At 47.8% G+C, this 22,865-nt stretch overlaps 1 protein-coding gene across 1 annotated transcript in view; it reads right to left on the bottom strand.

Moving 5' to 3' along the window:
- LOC308122508 (regulating synaptic membrane exocytosis protein 2-like) overlaps positions 1 to 22,865 on the bottom strand; it is a 39,340-nt gene that overhangs the window by 10,962 nt on the left and 5,513 nt on the right. Inside the window, exons 6-22 of the mRNA XM_080484335.1 lie at positions 20,859 to 20,923; positions 19,273 to 19,392; positions 19,100 to 19,199; positions 17,952 to 18,075; positions 15,114 to 15,160; positions 14,926 to 15,014; positions 14,804 to 14,839; positions 13,918 to 14,048; positions 13,664 to 13,835; positions 13,261 to 13,420; positions 12,992 to 13,015; positions 12,842 to 12,910; positions 12,524 to 12,662; positions 3,211 to 3,315; positions 2,262 to 2,312; positions 395 to 436; positions 254 to 313 (exon numbers count right to left, since the gene is read on the bottom strand). Of these exons, the coding sequence (XP_080340461.1) occupies positions 254 to 313; positions 395 to 436; positions 2,262 to 2,312; positions 3,211 to 3,315; positions 12,524 to 12,662; positions 12,842 to 12,910; positions 12,992 to 13,015; positions 13,261 to 13,420; positions 13,664 to 13,835; positions 13,918 to 14,048; positions 14,804 to 14,839; positions 14,926 to 15,014; positions 15,114 to 15,160; positions 17,952 to 18,075; positions 19,100 to 19,199; positions 19,273 to 19,392; positions 20,859 to 20,923 (1,534 nt within the window). The remainder of the gene's footprint in view (positions 1 to 253; positions 314 to 394; positions 437 to 2,261; positions 2,313 to 3,210; positions 3,316 to 12,523; positions 12,663 to 12,841; positions 12,911 to 12,991; positions 13,016 to 13,260; positions 13,421 to 13,663; positions 13,836 to 13,917; positions 14,049 to 14,803; positions 14,840 to 14,925; positions 15,015 to 15,113; positions 15,161 to 17,951; positions 18,076 to 19,099; positions 19,200 to 19,272; positions 19,393 to 20,858; positions 20,924 to 22,865) is intronic.

Genomic DNA, 22,865 nt, shown 5'->3' with positions numbered 1-22,865 from the left:
GAGAGCGACAGTAGTAATCCCTTCGGTCCATTCCCCGGCTATATCTGTGATTCACCACAACAACTGTCACCATGACAACCACCACTTTTGGCCACGTCTCCATGGTGATGGGATCCAAGACGCCTCGGAGGGCAGCAAACTTGAAAGGGCTTTGAAGGAGGTGAAACGACACTATGTTTTCCAGAAGGCCTTGGGGGAGAGGATGCCAGGAGAGAAAGCAGGGTGAGGTACACCTGAGCCTGTGGCTGTTTACCTGAGCAGCTCGTGGTCAAAGGCTTCTGGCTGGTAGGGGAAGTCTGGGATGAAGTCCTGACTGCAGAACACAAAGACTCCTCAGTCCCTCATTAACATGGGAGCATCTAGCACTACATTACCCACAATGCACAGCTCTCACCTGTAGTCCTCACAGCTCCCATTCATGGTAAGATTTAAGTATCTTTACACGGGTAAACACAGAAAAATCTGATTACTTCTATTCTGAAGGGATTATTACTGACACCACAGAGTTAACAACTGCTACTACTATTACTACTGCAACTATTCATACTATTTCTAGTAATACTATTACTGCTACAGTTCATCCATCCATTGTCTGCACCGCTTTATCTCGTTCAGAGTAGCAGATCCCAGCTAACTATGGGTGAGGACAGACACAGGTGGACAGGTGAGGACAGACACAGGTGGACAGGTGAGGACAGGTGAGGACAGACACACCTGACATATGGACGAGGGATCAAATCTGCAACTGAGATACAGACCACTGTACCAAGCAAGACACAGCCACCCTGCTGCTACTACTACTGTTACCGCTGCTACTACTGCTACTGTTACCACTGCTACTGCTACTGTTACCACTGCTACTACTGCTACTGCTACCACTGCTACTGCTGCTACTGTTACCACTGCTACTACTGCTACTGTTACCACTGCTACTGCTACTACTGTTACCGCTGCTACTACTGCTACTGTTACCACTGCTACTGCTACTGTTACCACTGCTACTACTGCTACTGCTACCACTGCTACTGCTGCTACTGCTACCACTGCTACTACTGTTACCGCTGCTACTACTGCTACTGTTACCACTGCTACTGCTACTGCTACCACTGCTACTGCTACTGTTACCACTGCTACTACTGCTACTGTTACCACTGCTACTACTGCTACTGCTACCACTGCTACTGCTGCTACTGTTACCACTGCTACTACTGCTACTGTTACCACTGCTACTGCTACTACTGTTACCGCTGCTACTACTGCTACTGTTACCCCTGCTACTGCTACTGTTACCACTGCTACTACTGCTACTGCTACCACTGCTACTGCTGCTACTGCTACCACTGCTACTACTGTTACCGCTGCTACTACTGCTACTGTTACCACTGCTACTGCTACTGTTACCACTGCTACTACTGCTACTGTTACCACTGCTACTACTGCTACTGCTACCACTGCTACTGCTACTGTTACCACTGCTACTGCTACTGTTACCACTGCTACTACTGCTACCACTGCTACTGCTACTGTTACAACTGCTACTGCTACTGCTACTACTGCTACTGCTACCACTGCTACTACTGCTACTACTGCTACTGCTACCACTACTACTGCTACTGTTACCGCTGCTACTACTGCTACTGTTACCACTGCTACTACTGCTACTGTTACCACTGCTACTGCTACTGTTACCACTGCTACTACTGCTACTGCTACTACTGCTACTACTGCTACCACTGCTACTGCTACTGTTACCACTGCTACTGCTACTGCTACTACTGTTACCGCTGCTACTACTGCTACTGTTACCACTGCTACTGCTACTGTTACCACTGCTACTGTTACCACTGCTACTACTGCTACTGCTACCACTGCTACTACTGCTACTACTGCTACCACTACTACTGCTACTGTTACCGCTGCTACTACTGCTACTGTTACCACTGCGACTACTGCTACTGTTACCACTGCTACTGCTACTGTTACCACTGCTACTACTGCTACTACTGCTACTGCTACCACTGCTACTGCTACTGTTACCACTGCTACTGCTACTGCTACTACTGCTACTGTTACCACTGCTACTACTGCTACTGCTACCACTACTACTGCTACTGTTACCACTGCTACTACTGCTACTGCTACCACTGCTACTGCTACTGTTACCACTGCTACTACTGCTACTGCTACCACTACTACTGCTACTGTTACCACTGCTACTACTGCTACTGCTACCACTGCTACTACTGTTGTTGTGACTGTACCTCTCCTGAGAGTCGAGAGAGTTGGTATAAGACATTCTTCTCACAGCGCGCCTGGATTAAAAAAAGAGATATTCAGTGAGACCGGCTCTACACTCATCCATCCACATGTACTACACTTCTATTAAGTGTATTAACTGTACAACATCCCTAATACACTAGTAATACACCTTTACTCTACCCACATTACACCTGTACTACACTAGTGATACACCTTTACTCTACCCACATTACACCTGTACTACACTAGTGATACACCTTTACTCTACCCACATTACACCTGTACTACACTAGTGATACACATTTACTCTACCCACATTACACCTGTACTACACTAGTGATACACCTTTACTCTACCCACATTACACCTGTACTACACTAGTGATACACCTTTACTCTACCCACATTACACCTCTACTACACTATTGATACACCTTTACTCTACCCACATTACACCTTTACTACACTAGTGATACACCTTTACTCTACCCACATTACACCTGTACTACACTAGTGATACACCTTTACTCTACCCACATTACACCTCTACTACACTAGTGATACACCTTTACTCTACCCACATTACACCTGTACTACACTAGTGATACACCTTTACTCTACCCACATTACACCTGCACTACACTAGTGATACACCTTTACTCTACCCACATTACACCTCTACTACACTAGTCATACACATTTACAGCTGCACTGAACCAGAACTAAACACTAAAAGTAGCTCCAGTCCAGGCCCGGGTCCTGGTTCAAAGCTGTTCTCTGATTGGTTAACAGCAGCAGAGGGGCAGGACTTAGAGATGTGACTGATTCAGACGTTGACATTCAATCTGTCTGACTCACTGACTCAAACACACTGCTCACTGAAACCCAGACAGCAGCTGACTGGCCGGTGCTCCAGGTGACCCTGATCTGGGTCGTGGTTCTCATTGGTTACCTGTCCAAGCTGCTGTACTGGCCGGCGTCAGAGTACGCCCGGCTCAGTTTAGAGCCTCGCAGCAGCCGCACAGCGTCCTCTCGGTACAAAGGGTACAGACCATTACTGCTGCCAACGAGAGGTCAGGGGTCACAAAAGGTCAAAGGTCACATACAAACCAGACATAATGAAAAAGTCACACATGGGCAAGAAGTCAGGATGTAAAAGTTTGATCATGTAGTGAATTGGTTTCAGTCTTAATCCCACTCTGTCTCACTTTGGTTCACTCTGTCTCACTTTGGTTCACTCTGTCTCACTTTGGTTGACTTTGTCTCACTCTGTCTCACTTTGGTTCACTCTGTCTCACTTTGGTTGACTTTGGTTGACTTTGTCTCACTCTGTCTCACTTTGGTTCACTCTGTCTCGCTTTGGTTGACTTTGTCTCACTCTGTCTCACTTTGGTTCACTCTGTCTCGCTTTGGTTCACTCTGTCTCGCTTTGGTTGACTTTGTCTCACTCTATCTCACTTTGGTTCACTCTGTCTCGCTTTGGTTGACTTTGTCTCACTTTGGTTCACTCTGTCTTGCTTTGGTTGACTTTGTCTCACTTTGGTTGACTTTGTCTCACTTTGGTTGACTTTGTCTCACTTTGGTTCACTCTGTCTCACTTTGGTTCACTCCGTCTCACTTTGGTCCACTCTGTCTCACTTTGGTTGACTTTGTCTCACTTTGGTTCACTCCGTCTCACTTTGGTTCACTCTGTCTCACTTTGGTTTACTTTGTCTCACTTTGGTTCACTTTAGCCCTGTTTCCACCGCACAAAATGTGCAGGGATGGTACGGAGCGGTACGGAGCGGTACGGAGCGGTACGGAGCGGTACGGAGCGGTACGGAGCGGTACGGAGCGGTACGGAGCGGTACAGCAAAGCTACCAGAGCCAAATCTGTTGTGCGTTTCCTCCGTAGAAAGTTTGGTTAAGATGTGGGCGGGGTTTAGAGCTCTGTAGATATGTGACCGATCTGGACCTTATGAATCCTATGTTGCTGTTTACATCCTCGCTTTGCACCTGTTGTGTTAGTAACTTTTTTCTGCAGCCACAGAGCTGCAGCCACAGAGCTGCAGCCACAGAGCTGCAGCCATAGAGCTGCAGCTAGCCCCCGGCTCTTTGCAGCAGCGCACGGCCCGGTGGCACAAAGCCGGCTGATTCCGGTGCCACAACGCGAGATGCGGCGTCACCAGCAAATGTCGCCCCAGCTTTGTGACACCGAGACCACTCCAGTGTCAAAAAGCCGGTCGGCGCCGCTGAATGTGACAGCCACAACTTGGGCTTTGGGGCAGAGATCGCAGACGCGAGACGAGGACAGACACCGGGGCTCGGGGCTCGGGGCGGCTCGGGGCGGCTCGGGGCTCGGGGCGGCTCGGGGCTCGGGGCAGCTCCGGCGCACCGTGTGTGGATGCGGTCCAAGTCTGATCGTCGCATTGCATAACGTCACACACATCGGCAGGTTCTGGAACTCCAGCATCGGGGAACCGGAGCTCCGGGTCCAGCGAGTGTGTGCGACACATGGCGGCCCACACAATGGAGCACCGGCCAGCGCCTGCTCCTGAGTCCCCGTCTCCGTCCTGCCTCGCGTCTGCTCTTCCGGGACCAACATGAAAGTTCCACAGCAAAAAAAAACCAACCAGTGCAAAGCTGAATCTGAGGATTCATACAGTCGACTGATTAAAATATGGAGGGCGTGTAGTAAATCACTGACCAATCAGCTGACGGCTCCTCAAAATCAGGACCGTCCAATTGTCCCGAGTACCTCAACAGAAGTGCGACGGAAAAGCGTCGGTACCATCCACAATTCTTGCGGTGGGAACCTGAACCGAACCGGAATGGGTTGGCACCGGACCAACCCATTCCATGCCTGCACTGTTTGTGTGGTGGAAACTGGGCTTTTGGTTCACTTTGTCTAACTTTGTTTCACTCTTAGGGCTTTTCCACCAAAACCAGGTTCTAGTTCAGGTTCTAGTTCAGTTCTTAATGAGCAGCTCCAAAGAAGCGGTTGTGTTTCCATTGTCAGGGAGCCAGTGAGAGCCACGTCATTGCGTCTGGCAGGATCCAGGAACCAGGAGACGGACTGTAACACCAGTTTGGTCCGGGTCGCTCCAACACGTCTGGTCTGAACCTCGGCCGCAGACCAAAGAGCCAGAAAACATTGCGTTTCCTCGTCCCTCTATTTTTGTTTTTTCACGTCCGTCTTGCTTCAGTCCGGAGCCCCGGAGTGGACATAGAGGAAAAACCCTAATAATAATAATAATAATAATAATAATAATAATAATAATAATAATAATAATAATAATAATAATAATAACCTGAATGATCTTGGCTCTTATTTTTCACCATTCCAACATTCCATAGTGACGTTCTGCTCCTTTCTCTTTATTTCTGGACGTGTCTGAATCAAAAGCTTCAACATGGAGGAATGGAGGTGTAGAATGATAGAACTGCTCTACAGCCGTTTCCATGGTAACCTAGGTAACCACTCTGATTAAAGTTCTCTTTCACATGAAGACATTAAAAGGCTCATTTTAGCTCTAAAAACTCCAACTTTCATTTACAGTAGTTTGTAGTTTGTTTAGTAGTTCCTGAGGAACCAGAAGTCTGGCTTCATTAGAAAGAAGTTCTGTGGAGCGCCTCACAGCGGAGCGCCCCCTGCTGCCTCATGCAGACCTCAGCCTGCGGTCATAATGTCCAGTGACGTGCAGTCAGGGTAGGCAGGGTAGGCAGGGTAGGCAGGGTAGGCAGGGTAGGCAGGGTAGGCAGTTCCTACCCAAGGCTGAATTTAAATGAAGGAAATATTCATTTTGATTAATTGTTTTAATTTTAATCTAATTATATTCTATTTTTCAATTTCTGGTAGTTTACAGTACCTATAGATTTGAAAGTGTCAGCATTTTGTGCTTCATAGGCCAAAGGACTCAACTGGGATGCCAGAGAGGCTGCACAAGTCACTCACTCCTGCATCGCTTTCTTCCTGAAGAGGGACTTCTTATGAACTGTTCTTCCTGAGAGGGAGTTCTTCCTGGTTTCCACTGTTGCTTGTTCCATCTGCTGCTCTGGAAGGTTTAGTTGGGTTCTGTTGTTCTCTATCATTGTAAGAGGTTCTGGAAGGTTTAGTTGGGTTCTGTTGTTCTCTATCATTGTAAGAGGTTCTGGAAGGTTTAGTTGGGTTCTGTTGTTCTCTATCATTGTAAGAGGTTCTGGAAGGTTTAGTTGGGTTCTGTTGTTCTCTATCATTGTAAGAGGTTCTGGAAGGTTTAGTTGGGTTCTGTTGTTCTCTATCATTGTAAGAGGTTCTGGAAGGTTTAGTTGGGTTCTGTTGTTCTCTATCATTGTAAGAGGTTCTGGAAGGTTTAGTTGGGTTCTGTTGTTCTCTATCATTGTAAGAGGTTCTGGAAGGTTTAGTTGGGTTCTGTTGTTCTCTATCATTGTAAGAGGTTCTGGAAGGTTTAGTTGGGTTCTGTTGTTCTCTATCATTGTAAGAGGTTCTGGAAGGTTTAGTTGGGTTCTGTTGTTCTCTATCATTGTAAGAGGTTCTGGAAGGTTTAGTTGGGTTCTGTTGTTCTCTATCATTGTAAGAGGTTCTGAGATGTTTGTTGATGTGATTTAGAGCTTTACAAATAAAATTGAATTGAATTGAATTGAATTGAATTGTCTTACTGTGAAGGCCACACCCCTCCTGAAGGCCACACCCCTCCTGAAGGCCACACCCTCTTCTTTTTTTTTCTTTTTTTCTTCTTCTCCCTCCTCCTGTTCAGCAGCTTGGGCCAACAACATGATGTGATCTAGAACCTTCTGGAGTCAGAACAGTTTTTACTCTTGAACAGGAAGAGACCTGGAGTCTCCTGTTGCTGCTTTATTAGGAGTTGGTATGGCTGCTGGACGGGGGGGGGGGGGGGACGCTCAAAGAGAGAGAGAAGAGAAGAGAAGAGAAGAGAAGAGAAGAGACGAGAAGAGAAGTTGATGGGGAGGGGGGAGGGGGGAACGGGATAACATACAATACCCTGGTTGTGCTACATATATTATTTGCAGTTATTACAATGATCCAAATACTTTACATCTGTTATTATATTAACCAGCCTGAGCAGCTCTATCTAGACAGTAAGATGATTTCCTAGATTAACCAGCCTGATCAGCTCTATCTAGACAGTAAGATGATTTCCTAGATTAACCAGCCTGAGCAGCTCTATCTAGACAGTAAGATGATTTCCTAGATTAACCAGCCTGAGCAGCTCTATCTAGACAGTAAGATGATTTCCTAGATTAACCAGCCTGATCAGCTCTATCTAGACAGTAAGATGATTTCCTAGATTAACCAGCCTGAGCAGCTCTATCTAGACAGTAAGATGATTTCCTAGATTAACCAGCCTGAGCAGCTCTATCTAGACAGTAAGATGATTTCCTAGATTAACCAGCCTGAGCAGCTCTATCTAGAGCAGCTCTATCCAGACAGTAACATGAAGCAGGAACATGAATTAACAAAGAGGCAACAACAAAAGAGGAACATGATTTTTAGAGTTTGAGCAAATGATGACAGAGAACAAGCAACTTCAGAAGCTCCTTTAGTGAGGAGTGGAAGTGTGTATGTGTGTGTGTGTGTGTGTGTGTGTGTGTGTGTGTGTGTGTGTGTGTGTGTGTGTGTGTGTGTGTGTGTGTGTGTGTGTGTGTGTGTGTGTGTGTGTGTGTGTGTGTGTGCCACACCCTCTCCTGAAGTCACATTGCTGCTCTGCCTTTGCCGGTCATATCCAGTGTCTGGATGTTTGAATTGTTTACGTAAAAAGGCAGATCACTCCGCTGCCTTTGGACATAACCGTGCTATGCTAAATGCTAAAGGTACATTCACAGTGCATTAGTGACTTGATACAGCGCTGCTACGCTCTCTCGCTAGTTGGCGGGTTAACAGGCAGGATGGCAGCGCTACAGATGATAAAGACACCTGAGCTCCAGACCTCCAACAAAGGAAAGATCAGAACATTGTTTGTACTTTTCCACACTGAATGGTACGAAAGCAAGGATTGGATGAATTAAGAGGAAGAGGTGCTGCACAATTTGAAAACATTCATTCATTCATTCATTCATTTTCTTCCGCTTATCCGTTTCCGGGTCGTGGGGGTGTCAGTCTGAGCACCGTCACCCAGATCACATAGCACCATTAAGAACCTTCCTGCAGGTGGAGAGCCCACGGGAAGGTGGAGAGCCCATGGGAAGGTGGAGAGCCCACGGGAAGGTGGAGAGCCCACAGGAAGGTGGAGAGCCCACGGGAAGGTGGAGAGCCCACAGGAAGGTGGAGAGCCCACGGGAAGGTGGAGAGCCCACGGGAAGGTGGAGAGCCCACGGGAAGGTGGAGAGCCCACGGGAAGGTGGAGAGCCCACGGGAAGGTGGAGAGCCCACGGGAAGGTGGAGAGCCCACGGGAAGGTGGAGAGCCCACGGGAAGGTGGAGAGCCCATGGGAAGGTGGAGAGCCCACGGGAAGGTGACACCCGGCGTGGGACACAAACCCTCTACCCCTGAGACTGAGAGTCTCATGCTCTACCTACTGAGCTAGCCGGGGGGCTATTTGAAAACATGCATAAGCCTATTGTTGTAAAGGTATGGCTGTCACTTTCATGTAAATTTGGCGAGCAGGCTCGAAGCAGGAGTGGTTTCAGCGTCGCGGCTAGCTCCTCCGAAGCTGTTGTCATTTTCTCCATGTTTCTGTTTTTCCAACAGAAACAACAGATGCGCTGCCATATCAGTCTCAGTCCATCTCGTTGAGAGAGGATGGAGACTGCTATTGAGTCATTGTTTAAGTTTCTTTACTGCTGTTTTACCATCTTGATTTTCCTCACGACTGTATGAGCCCCGCATCTCGTTAGCATGTTGGAGGGGTCAGTTCCGTGATGCACCTGAAGGCATCACTCAGAGCTGTCGGCTCCTCGAGTTAGAACCAGACCAACATGGCGACTCGAACACAAACTTTCTCTTTTACTACCGAAACAGTTTAGTGAAATATATTCCTGAAAACATTTGAACAAGACATAAGCTGTGTAGTTGAAAAGTTAAAAGACCACTTCACAGAAATGTGCCTGCCGTGAGGGGGCGTGTCCTGCCGTGAGGGGCGTGTCCTGTTGTGAGGGGGCGTGGCCTCGACAGCTTCTCCTCGGAGTATGAACTCTCCTGCCGAAAAAGCTTTTTTTTCGGCAGCTGGCTGACGTCATTGCCGATTTTCTTTTTGTTCTTATGGCTTCTAAATGGGAGGATGCAGGGGCCTTTAGATTAACACTAGCCAGCTGAAACATATGAAACTGTCATTGGTGTCAACATTGGTGATCTGGATTTGCAACATCCTGCCTACCCAACCCTCGTGCTCACCACACGTCACTGGTGACGCCATGCAAGACCTGGAAGTGAAGTTACTTACAATGATGTTACAATGAAAATCCTTTATCCAACGCAGCTGACTTTGTGACAGTGCAGGAGCTCTGGAGCTCTGGAGCTCTGGAGCTCTGGAGCTCTGCAGAGCCACGGCTCCGCCTTCGCCCATTCAATTAGCTCGTTCCCTCGTATTATTCACTTGTTATCTCATTCCCAGGCGTTATTATTATTTGTTTTCCATATAAGCACTCCGTGTTCACTGTAGATGTCAGAATGCTGGTACAATGTCTCTTCCACCCCGTAGGTAGCGATAACTCTGTCCCCAGCTGATGACGAGTCAGGTTCCGCTCTGGCCCAGCAGCGATGTGGGGCCGGCTGAGCACCTGATAGGCCGAGGCTTTGGCAGTGGAAAGACAAAGAACTGGTGCTAAATCTGGCCTGGCTCTGAACTAGAACCTGTTTCTGTCTGGTGGAAAAGCCCCCTCTTGTCTCACTTTGATTCACTCTGAGTGCTTCCTAATAGTCCCTCCTTTCTCCTTTTCTATCCACCTTTCCTTAACCCCATGGGGAAGTCACGGGGTTAAGGAAAGGAGTTAGGAGGCTTCCTAAAGGAGTTAGGAGGCTTCCTAAAGGAGTTAGTAAAGGAGTTAGGAGGCTTCCTAAAGGAGTTAGGAGGCTTCCTAAAGGAGTTAGTAAAGGTGTTAGGAGGCTTCCTAAAGGAGTTAGTAAAGGAGTTAGGAGGCTTCCTAAAGGAGTTAAGGAAAGGTGTTAGGAGGCTTCCTAAAGGAGTTAGTAAAGGAGTTAGGAGGCTTCCTAAAGGAGTTAGTGAAAGGTGTTAGGAGGCTTCCTAAAGGAGTTAGTAAAGGAGTTAGGATGCTTCCTAAAGGAGTTAGTAAAGGAGTTAGGAGTCTTCCTAAAGGAGTTAAGGAAAGGTGTTAGGAGGCTTCCTAAAGGAGTTAGTAAAGGAGTTAGGAGTCTTCCTAAAGGAGTTAGGAGGCTTCCTAAAGGAGTTAAGGAAAGGTGTTAGGAGGCTTCCTAAAGGAGTTAGTAAAGGAGTTAGGAGGCTTCCTAAAGGAGTTAGGGAAAAGCGATCACGTTCTTGTGACCATCAGACCACACTTCCATTGTCGTAATAATAATGTGACGGCGGCGCAGGTTAGTGATGTCAGCTCTGGTGAAAAAACTACAAATTTCTGAAAATGAACTACAAAAAGCACATTTCTCCCACGTTCCCCTGAGGTTCTAACCTCTGATCTAATGTCAAATATCTCAGGTTGGAATGTAAAGCAAAGGAAAAGAGGAACTAAAGGGAACCGGCTGCCAGGTGAATGAAGAACCAATCAGAGTGAGAACAGGCTGCACTACTACTGGACTGGAACGCTCCGATGAGCGGGTTCCTTTAAATGTTGTCGCCGCAAGGAATTGTGGGGGAACATGATCTGGTCTCCTTTGGTAAAGGAAGCGTCAGTGGTTCCTAGGCTAAAGGAGGTTCTAGAGGAAGCGTCAGTGGTTCCTAGGCTAAAGGAGGTTCTAGAGAAAGCGTCAGTGGTTCCTAGGCGAAAGGAGGTTCTAAAGGACGCGTCAGTGGTTCCTAGGCTAAAGGAGGTTCTAAAGGAAGCGTCAGTGGTTCCTAGGCTAAAGGAGGTTCTAGAGGAAGCGTCAGTGGTTCCTAGGCTAAAGGAGGTTCTAGAGGAAGCGTCAGTGGTTCCTAGGCTAAAGGAGGTTCTAAAGGAAGCGTCAGTTGTTCCTAGGCTAAAGGAGGTTCTAGAGGAAGCGTCAGTGGTTCCTAGGCTAAAGGAGGTTCTAGAGGAAGCGTCAGTGGTTCCTAGGCGAAAGGAGGTTCTAAAGGAAGCGTCAGTGGTTCCTAGGCTAAAGGAGGTTCTAGAGGAAGCGTCAGTGGTTCCTAGGCTAAAGGAGGTTCCAAAGGAAGCGTCAGTGGTTCCTAGGCTAAAGGAGGTTCTAAAGGAAGCGTCAGTGGTTCCTAGGCTAAAGGAGTTTCCAAAGGAAGCGTCAGTGGTTCCTAAGCTAAAGGAGGTTCTAGAGGAAGCGTCAGTGGTTCCTAAGCTAAAGGAGGTTCTAAAGGAAGCGTCAGTGGTTCCTAAGCTAAAGGAGGTTCTAGAGGAAGCGTCAGTGGTTCCTAGGCTAAAGGAGGTTCCAAAGGAAGCGTCAGTGGTTCCTAGGCTAAAGGAGGTTCTAAAGGAAGCCTCAGTGGTTCCTAAGCTAAAGGAGGTTCTAAAGGAAGCGTCAGTGGTTCCTAGGCGAAAGGAGGTTCTAAAGGAAGCATCAGTGGTTCCTAAGCTAAAGGAGGTTCTAAAGGAGGTTCTAAAGGAAGCGTCAGTGGTTCCTAGGCTAAAGGAGGTTCTAGAGGAAGTGTCAGTGGTTCTTAGGCTAAAGGAGGTTCTAAAGGAAGCGTCAGTGGTTCCTAGGCGAAAGGAGGTTCTAAAGGAAGCGTCAGTGGTTCCTAAGCTAAAGGAGGTTCTAAAGGAAGCGTCAGTGGTTCCTAGGCTAAAGGAGGTTCTAGAGGAAGCGTCAGTGGTTCCTAGGCTAAAGGAGGTTCTAAAGGAAGCGTCAGTGGTTCCTAGGCTAAAGGAGGTTCTAAAGGAAGCATTGAGCCTCCTTTCCTTAGCTTAGTGAGAATTCCAACGGTCCTTATCATGGCCGCCACTTAATCACTTCCAGGGTGAAGGAGAAGTGGATAGGAAAGGAGATAGGAGGGACTATTAGGATGTACCCACTGTCTCACAGGACTCACAGCTCCTCCAGTTCTTCAGTACTCTGGTGATGTGTTGTGTATTGCTGTGTGGCTGTTTGTGTTTGTTAGTCTGTCTCTCTGCTTCTAAAACAGGAGCACACTGTGCACCTGGCTCTTAAAGGAACAGGCACTAGCTTTACCATGAGGTGAGGTGGAGTGAGGGAGAAGGAAGCAGATCACCTGTGAGGAGGTGGTTGGCTCGGCGACCGTGAGCGCATCCTGACCATGTCGGATCGAGAGCAGTGATTGGACGACTGGATCACCTGCTCAGGCACAGAGAGTGTCGAGCTGTGGAAGTCCCGCCCATTCACCCGGCAGTCTGCACACAGGTCACGTTATGGTTAAATAGTCATTCACTCAGTGTGTACACCATCATGATAAAATACACTAAATATAACCTATTTATTTATTAAAATATATTAGAATGAAAAGAATTCTTTATTGTCTGATGGACTATTGGCCAGCTGCTGTGCCTGCAAGATGAGGTCTGGAGTTCACCTGAAATCACACCGATGCCGTCTTCACAGTCGTAGTCCGAAAACTCACTGTCGCTGATCCTCTGAGACCCTGAAGACACAAAATGACCATGAACACCAGCTCACACACACACATTTACACACACATCTACACACAAACACACACTCTTACCTGGGTTATAGTACGGGCCTTTGTCTGGCAGCGCATTGTGAGAAATTAAAAGTACAAAAAAACAACATGAGAATGAAATCAGAATCAAATGCATAAAAACAAAACTATAAAACAGAAACAACACACCATAGCAATGTGTGTGTGTGTGTGTGTGTGTGTGTGTGTGTGTGTGTGTGTGTGTGTGTGTGTGTGTGTGTGTGTGTGTGTGTGTGTGTGTGTGTGTGTGTGTGTGTGTGTGTGTGTGTGTGTGTGTGTGTGTGTGTTCTCACTCTGCAGCCTCCTCCCACTCTGAGCGTGCTCGGCCTGCAGTCCTCTCCTCTGCAGGTAGGGGGAGGCGTTGGGCAGCGGCAGTGATGACCCATCATGCACCTGCAGTTTGTACCAGTGAGGTTGATCGTCCAGCAGAGCCGAGTCCAGCTCGATGAGCACCTGCAGCACAGAGAACCAACAGAGAACATCCAGAGAACTGATGGAGGGTGTGTGAAAGGAAGTCTTCTGGACATTGTAAAGACCTCACCTGGACACCGTCTAGAAAACATCCAGGGACCTTACTGAGACTGTACCTTGAACATGTGGAACACATCTGCAGAACTGGCAACAACAAAGTTGACCGCTCCCTGTCTCACATTGCTCCAGCCCATCTCACTCTGTCTCACTCCATGACTTCCTCACCTCTCCCAGGAACTGGCTCTCTTCCTCTCGGACCCGGGCCTGGTCCCACACCGTCAGCTCCAGCATTCGTTCCCTGAACTCCCGCCGGTGGACAGGAGAGTACATGAAGGTCTGATTCCACCGAGGGTCCACGGACTTCTTCACCGTCTTCGTCCTGCGCTTACTTTTATCACTGTGTGGACACAAGGAAACCATGAACACACTGCTGCTTCCACATGAGAACCCTCTATGTTCTGGTTGGTTCTCCTTGTTACCTTCTGTCAGGCAGAAAGTAGATCTTCACGTAAGGATTCCTTGGCCGACCATCATCTCGAACTGGAAGTTCTTTAGCTCCAAGAACCGTGACAATCAGCTGATGACCAACTTTATCGTACCACAGTTTCACCTGGAGAAAAACCCAGATTATTAGAGTCACAGAGTGCAGGATGACACAGGGTCCAGTAGAGGGCGTCGGACCACTGTGAGGAGGAGGTTTCATACAGGAGATCTGCTGCTCCAGATACCAGACCCTGAGTGAACCTGATGAAGCACATATGTGCAGACACGAGACACAGCAGAAGAACTCCAGAAGAACTCTCTGAAACGTCAGAACGACGACTGAAAATAACAAAACTGAAGCAAAACAGTATTCTGAAACAACAGTGATGGAACACAACGGAACAACATTAGAACGTTCCCTCTGATAGAATCTTCACCACGCCTGACCCTGGTTCTGCAGGTTACTTCCACAGTCGCCTATGCTTGCTCGTGTGGAGGAGTTTGGTAAACGTGCCTCAAGATGTCTGTGTTGTTGTTGGCGTTTATAGAAATAAAATACTATTTCATTGAATAATACAGAACTGATGAAATACTAGTACACAAGCAATCGTAGAGGGAGGGGAACGTTGGACCGATGGACTCTTCAACACACCCTGCTACTAGACTACTAGACCATCTGGTTCATCTCTGCACAGCCTGCACCTTGGATTTGATCCACTATGGTAGACCCTGGCCTCTATGGTTCCTGGGTCTGATATATGGTAGACCCCGGACCTGGGATGAAAGTTTTCTACATCTCATTAGTTGGACTAAAAACTGGACTACAGGACAAGGAAGGGTTGGACACAGAGATATCTGCCTGCGCTCAGCTCTACAGGTTACCTGGATCCTAGGAACCAGAGGAAGTCTGTTCAAAGTCTGAAAACAAACACATCACCATGGAAACACTGTTAGCCCACAGCTGACAGCTACTGATCATGTGCAATGCATGCTGGGTAACTTACAGACACCTGTCCAGACACAACACCGGGGCTCATGGGAGATGTGACAGAGATGGCCGGCCCAACTTTCTGAGAGTCAAAGGAACTGGAACCTGAAGACAAAGACAAAGACAAAGACAATCAGAGGGAGAGAAAGTGAACGAGAGAGAGAAAAGATATATTTTGGAAGGTTTGTCAAGTTACAAACTCACTGGATTCCAGCTGAACATGGGAACCTTCTGTTGTTCTGCAAAAGTCCCTGAAGAACAAACACAAAGGGCAAATAGTCCAAAAATAGAAGAATGCAGCTGAGCTCAAGAACATGTCGTAGACCAGAGCAGAAAATACATCGAGAAACATTTCACATCTGAAACGTCACAGAACATGTTAGAGTACAAGTAAAATACAATGACAATCAAGTCAAACATGATGTTGAAGGCCCATCGTAGAAGCCCTAATAGAACATATCGTAGAACACCCATTGTAGAACCCCTCGCAGAACCCACCGTAAAAGCCCCCATAGAACCCACCGTAGAACACATCGTAGAACCCATTATAGAATCCATCGTAGAACCCCTCGTATATCCCATCATAGAACCCATCGTAGAGCACCCATCGTTCAACCCCCTGCATAACAGATTGTAGAACACCCATTGTAGAACACATCGTAGAACCCCTTGTAGAACCCATCGTAGAACTCCTTGTAGAACCCATTGTGGAACACCCATTGTTGACTCCCTTGTAAAACCCCTTGTAGAACCCATCGTAGACCACTTATCGTAGACCCCCTTGTAAAACCCCTTGTAGAACACATTGTAGAGCACAGTGTAGAGCACCCATCGCAGAACACATCGTAGAACCCATCATAGAACACCCATTGTAGAACTCCTTGTAGAACCCATCATATAACCCATCATAGAACACCCATTGTAGATCCCCTATCATAAAAGACATTGTAGAACCCATCATAGAACACCCATTCTAGAACCTCTATCATAGAACCCCTATCATAGAACCCACCATAGAACCCCATCATAGAACCTATCATAGACCACCCATCGTAGAACCCATCATAGAATCCATTGCAGAACCCCCATTGTAGAACCCATCATAGAAAACCCAACGTAGAACCTCTCGTAGAACCCATTGTAGAACCTATCATAGAAAACTCATTGTGGAACCCCTAGTAGAACACATCGTAGAACACATTGTAGAACCCCTGGTAGAACACACATGGTAGAACACATGGTAGAACACACTGTAGAACCCATCGTAGAAAACTCATTGTGGAACCCCTAGTAGAACACATCGTAGAACCCCTGGTAGAACACACATGGTAGAACACACTGTAGAACCCATCGTAGAAAACTCATTGTGGAACCCCTAGTAGAACACATCGTAGACCCCCTGGTAGAACACACATGGTAGAACACACTGTAGAACCCATCGTAGAGCACATTGTAGAACCCATCAGAGAGCATGCTACAGAACACGCCAGCGACCATGTCAGAAAAATATCGGCTGGCATGTTGTAGAGCAGGGGTGCTCACACTTTTTCAGCATGCGAGCTACTTATAAAATGATCAAGTCAAAATGATCTACCTACTACAAAAATGGAAAACATATATTTATTTCTTGCTTGTTAGTTTTGCCCTATGGTGCGGCGCGCCCTATGGTGCGGCGCGCCCTATGGTGCGGCGCGCCCTATGGTGCGGCGCGCCCTATGGTGCGGCGCGCCCTATGGTGCGGCGCGCCCTATGGTGCAGTGCGCCCTATGGTGCAGCGCGCCCTATGGTGCAGCGCGCCCTATGGTGTGTGTTGTTGTTGTAAAGCGGACGTAGTAGAGAACACCATGAGAACGTTAAAGGGGGAAGTGTGGGCGTGGATTGTATATAAATGAACGGGTATGTGCGTTCTGCAGAACATCGTTGTTTTAACAACCCTGGAAATGGCGAAGAGACACGCTTATGAAGCAGTTTAACTTTAAACTGAAGGCCATCAGCGGAGGAACATGGAAATCGAGCAGCCGCGAGAGAATTTAAGATTAATGAATCGATGGTTCGCAAGTGGAGGAAGCTGGAAAACGAGCTCCGACAGGTGAAGAAGACGCAGCTGAGTTTCCGCGGACATCAGGCGAGGTGGCCCGAGTTGGAGGAAAGACTCGAGCAGTGGATCATCACACAAAGAACGAGTGGGAGAAGCGTTTCCACGGTCACCATTCCACTAAAAGCAGTAACGCTAGCAGAAGAAATGAAAATTCTCGGAACTCCAACCGCTGGACATCGGTGTGAACCGGCCGTTCAAAGTAAGGCTGCGAGCGGCGTGGGAGCGATGGATGAGCGATGGATGAGCGATGGATGAGCGATGGATGAGCGATGGATGAGCGATGGATGAGCGATGGATGAGCGATGGATGACCGATGGATGAGCGATGGATGAGCGATGGATGAGCGATGGATGAGCGATGGATGAGCGATGGATGAGCGATGGATGACCGATGGATGACCGATGGATGAGCGATGGAGACCACAGTTTCACTAAGAGTGGAAGGCAGCGCCGGACGAGTTACGCCACAATTTGAAAATGGATTGTAGATGCTTGGGCGAGCGTGTCTGCTGTTCACTGTGGTTCCTGCTTCATTTCCAAGGAGCCGCACGGCCCAGAAGGTGACTGACAGTGGAGAACAGGAACCTGGTTTGTTTGATGGAGATTCAGCGCAGCTGTTCAATTCAGAAACAGGACGAGGAGTTCCATGGGTTTGATTGATGACAGGTAAAAAAAATGCTAGTACTTTGTAATCAATACTTAAATAAAGCACAACCAAACTCAGTTTTGCTCCCGCTCTATTTTTAAATACGCACACTTGTATACTTGTATGTGTGTGTTGTTGTAATGCGGACACCATGAGAACGTTAAAGGGGGAAGTGTGGGTATGGAACCAGCGCCCTATGAGCGTATTTAATGCGATCTACCAATACTACGATCGACGTATTGAGCACCCCTGTTGTAGAGCATATGGAACATGCTGGAGAACAAGTCGACCCCGCCCACCTGGTTGGCCGACACACTAGAAGCTCCACCTGAGGCTCAGGTTTGGACTCCAGGATGATGTTGTAGACTTCGTTAAAAGTGGCGCCCTGGAGAACTCGACCATTCCACTCCAGAACCTGATCACCTAGAGAAGAACAAGATCATCAGATTGCCTGGTCCGACCAAGTAAACCAGGTGGTACGACCCACCTGTGTTCATAGGACCAATCAGAAAGCAGGATGTTGTTCTGTCTATCAACCAGTTAAAATTAGGGACTGATTATTTCACCTGGTCTCAGATGTTTTTACCTGGTCTCAGATGTTTTCACCTGGTCTCAGATGTTTTCACCTGGTCTCACCTGGTCTCAGATGTTTTCACCTGGTCTCAGATGTTTTCACCTGGTCTCACCTGGTCTCAGATGTTTTTACCTGGTCTCAGATGTTTTTACCTGGTCTCAGATGTTTTTACCTGGTCTCAGATGTTTTCACCTGGTCTCACCTGGTCTCAGATGTTTTTACCTGGTCTCAGATGTTTTTACCTGGTCTCAGATGTTTTTACCTGGTCTCAGATGTTTTTACCTGGTCTCAGATGTTTTCACCTGGTCTCACCTGGTCTCAGATGTTTTTACCTGGTCTCAGATGTTTTTACCTGGTCTCAGATGTTTTTACCTGGTCTCAGATGTTTTCACCTGGTCTCAGATGTTTTCACCTGGTCTCATGCCACGTTTACACATTCCTGGGTTTTTACATAAACAGATATTTGCCCCTCTATCTTTAGAATTTGTTTTTCCATTTCCACAGACCCGCATATACACCTGGTTCAGAGCTCGTATGAGCAGCCAGACCTGTAGGGGGCAGTGTTGCAAGACGCATAAAGCCATGATTGCCAATCACAGTCCTGGAACAAAACACCACGTCAAGAATCGTGATGTAAATGTCCTTAAATGTCCTTGTCCCCCCCTTTAGTGGCAAACAGAGACAGAGTTGATCCAGAGCTCCACCATGGCCGCAGTTTTCAGGCATCATCCTTTGTGGTGAGTTATAATTATATTTATGTGTAAATGCGCAGCTCAAACTCAGAGAAATATCACAGTTTTTTAAAATACCCTCTCATACAATTGAAATAAAATGATTTACTTACTACTTACTTACTTACTGAGATGTTTTTACCTGGTCTCAAATGTCCTACAGTATCAGCAAGACTTCCTCTCTTCACCTTGGTGATGAAGGCACACAGACGACCGGACTCAGTCATCTTGCCCCCGACAACCTGCAAGCACACAACTCATGAGCAAGGCACTTAGCTGAATGAAAGGCAGGAGGAAGAGGACCGAGAGTGCCACCTTCAGTCCAAGGAGTGCTCCTGCATCTGCAGGAATTGTTCCATCCTTCATCCGCTTGTTCAGGAGAATTCGACCAATCAGACGCTCTCCATCCTTGGATGGTTGCCAGACGACCGGATGCTGATGAGTGACATCACTTAATTAGTTCTGCTCAACTCATCACTTTTCAAAAGAAGAGTGTCAGACAGATGTTGAAGAGGTGGAGTAAGACAGATTCTGGAGGGGTGGAGTCAGACAGATGTTGAAGGGATCAGACAGATGTTGAAGAGGTGGGGTCAAGTTAGATGTTGAAGAGGTGGAGTAAGACAGATTCTGAAGGGGTGGAGTGAGACAGATTCTGAAGGGGTGGAGTGAGACAGATTCTGAAGAGGTGGAGTAAGACAGATGCTGAAGGGGTGGAGTGAGACAGATGCTGAAGGGGTGGAATGAGACAGATGCTGAAGGGGTGGAGTGAGACAGATGCTGAAGGGGTGGAATGAGACAGATGCTGAAGGGGTGGAGTGAGACAGATTCTGAAGGGGTGGAGTAAGACAGATGCTGAAGGGGTGGAGTGAGACAGATGCTGAAGGGGTGGAGTGAGACAGATTCTGAAGGGGTGGAGTGAGACAGATTCTGGAGGGGTGGAATAAAACGGATTCTGAAGGGGTGGAGTAAGACAGATTCTGGAGGGGTGGAGTAAGACAGATTCTGGAGGGGTGGAGTAAGACAGATTCTGAAGGGGTGGAGTAAGACAGATTCTGGAGGGGTGGAGTAAGACGGATTCTGAAGGGGTGGAGTAAGACAGATTCTGGAGGGGTGGAGTGAGACAGATTCTGGAGGGGTGGAATAAAACGGATTCTGAAGGGGTGGAGTAAGACAGATTCTGAAGGGGTGGAGTAAGACAGATTCTGGAGGGGTGGAGTAAGACAGATTCTGAAGGGGTGGAGTAAGACAGATTCTGGAGGGGTGGAGTAAGACGGATTCTGAAGGGGTGGAGTAAGACAGATTCTGGAGGGGTGGAGTAAGACAGATTCTGGAGGGGTGGAGTAAGACAGATTCTGAAGGGGTGGAGTGAGACAGATGCTGAAGGGGCGGAGTAAGACAGATTCTGGAGGGGTGGAGTAAGACGGATTCTGGAGGGGTGGAGTAAGACAGATTCTGGAGGGGTGGAGTAAGACAGATTCTGAAGGGGTGGAGTGAGACAGATGCTGAAGGGGTGGAGTAAGACAGATTCTGGAGGGGTGGAGTAAGACGGATTCTGAAGGGGTGGAGTAAGACAGATTCTGGAGGGGTGGAGTAAGACAGATTCTGAAGGGGTGGAGTAAGACAGATTCTGGAGGGGTGGAGTAAGACAGATTCTGGAGGGGTGGAGTAAGACAGATTCTGAAGGGGTGGAGTGAGACAGATGCTGAAGGGGCGGAGTAAGACAGATTCTGAAGGGGTGGAGTGAGACAGATGCTGAAGGGGTGGAGTGAGACAGATTCTGAAGGGGTGGAGTGAGACAGATTCTGGAGGGGTGGAGTAAGACAGATTCTGAAGGGGTGGAGTGAGACAGATTCTGAAGGGGTGGAGTCAGACAGATTCTGAAGGGGCGGAGTCAGACTTACCATAGCGGTGGGTGCAGGGTCTCCATGCCAAGATCCGTGATCCCACCACTGACTGTCCATGTCTCCTGTCCAAGAGAAAAGGTCAAAGGTCAGAAGATGGAGCATGGAGCTGAGTTATGATGGTCAGACTGATGAAGAAGAAGAAGAAGATGAAGGTATTCTCATGTATCATCTCCCTTAAATTGTCTTTAAATTAATTCTTACCTTAAACTGTATTAAGGGAAAAAACATGGAGTTCTTTCTGACTCTGTTTCAGCCCACATCTTCCTCTCACAGAGTTCATGTTAGATTTTGATTGGTACGGGTGTTAGGCGTGTTGATTGGCCGCAGGAACTGTCAATCATGGCGATAGCATAGCGATAGCATAACAGTCCTACTGTGGGGCCGTCAACAAACATCCATGCCACAGAGCAACCCAACCCAGAGATTTACAACTAAGAATTTATAAGTCACATGGTGTTCAACGTTTATGCTCGTCACTTTAGCAGTTAGCGGCTAAGCGCTAAAGCTAACAGGTGGTTTATGATATCAGTGTCCTCCGCTGACGACAATCAAAACCTCCCGTTTTGAGATGCGCCCCTTGTGGGCAACTCTGGATTGAACAAAGAACCAAAATGAAAATAAAACTCAGCCACTTTCAAACTCCAGAGTTTCAGTCTCACCTGAGGTCCAACATGAAGATGATGTTCTAACGGGTGATGACTCCTCTAATGGCGGTCTGGAAATGAGTCACCTGCTGTTAGCTTGTCCTCATTATAGCTTACAAAATATTAGCATGCTGTTCACCTGCCAGTGTCAAAGGAAGAAACAAAACACGGAATATGCTATTAACCCATTAGTTAACCCATTAGTTAGCCCATTAGTTAACCCATTAGTTAACCCATTAGTTAACCCATTAGTTAGCCCATTACCATCAATGACATAAAATAGTTGTGAGCCGTTAGCGTGGAAATCCAGTGGTGAAGTTGTTGCTGTTTGGAGATGTTGTAGGTTTGGCTCCGCCCCCTTCCTCCCACCTTTCCACTAGATCAGAGCTTCAAGTCCAGCCGATCTCCATCTGGTCTCCAGTAGACGTCGAGCCAGTCTTCAGCAGGTCTTCAGCAGGTCTTCAGCCGGTCTTCAGCAGGTCTTCAGCAGGTCTTCAGCAGGTCTTCAGCAGGTCTTCAGCCGGTCTTTAGCAGGTCTTCAGCAGGTCTTCAGCAGGTCTTCAGCCGGTCTTCAGCAGGTCTTCAGCCGGTCTTCAGCCGGTCTTCAGCAGGTCTTCAGCCGGTCTTCAGCAGGTCTTCAGCCGGTCTTTAGCAGGTCTTCAGCAGGTCTTCAGCAGGTCTTCAGCCGGTCTTCAGCCGGTCTTCAGCAGGTCTTCAGCAGGTCTTCAGCCGGTCTTCAGCAGGTCTTCAGCAGGTCTTCAGCAGGTCTTCAGCAGGTCTTCAGCAGGTCCTCAGCAGGTCTTCAGCAGGTCAGTTCAGCTGAAGCTCAGCTGGACTTCGGAGCAGACGTGTTGCAGACGTTCGCTTCATGGCTGCTCCTCTGCTTCGTTTCTATTCTCTGCTGTGACTCCTGATAATCCGCCACTCTCCTCTTTTAATCCAATTGAGCAGCAGCAGAGACTCTGCAGGTCCAGACAGGTCCAGGTCTTCTAATCTGGATTAGATTATCAGAATGAATCTCTGGAACTGTCCGGTCCGACTCTGGTTCATTGGGTCTTCTGTGACTCTGCGGGTTCTGGTTTTGGTTCAGCCTTGAAGGCAGCAGAACAACCAGGTTTGAGCTGCTCCGTCACCTCCAGACCTAATGGGTGGAGCATGAAGCCCTCTGAGCCAATCAAGGCTCCTAATCTTTGACCAGGTGACTTCTAGCTCAACGACAAGCAGGCAGCTGATTAACTGATCACTAGAACCCTGAACCAGGACTGGCTGGACCTACAAGACCTGTGTCAGAGACCACAGACCCTCAGACACCACCTAATGATGTGGGGCAGCGGTGGCCAAGAGGACAGAGAAAACCACT

This window comes from Lipophrys pholis (genome assembly GCF_963383615.2).
Source record: "Lipophrys pholis genome assembly, chromosome: 17".
Classification (NCBI taxonomy): Eukaryota; Metazoa; Chordata; class Actinopteri; order Blenniiformes; family Blenniidae; genus Lipophrys; species Lipophrys pholis.
Note: the sequence above shows the minus strand (reverse complement) of the source record. Positions and strands in the feature narration are given on the sequence as shown.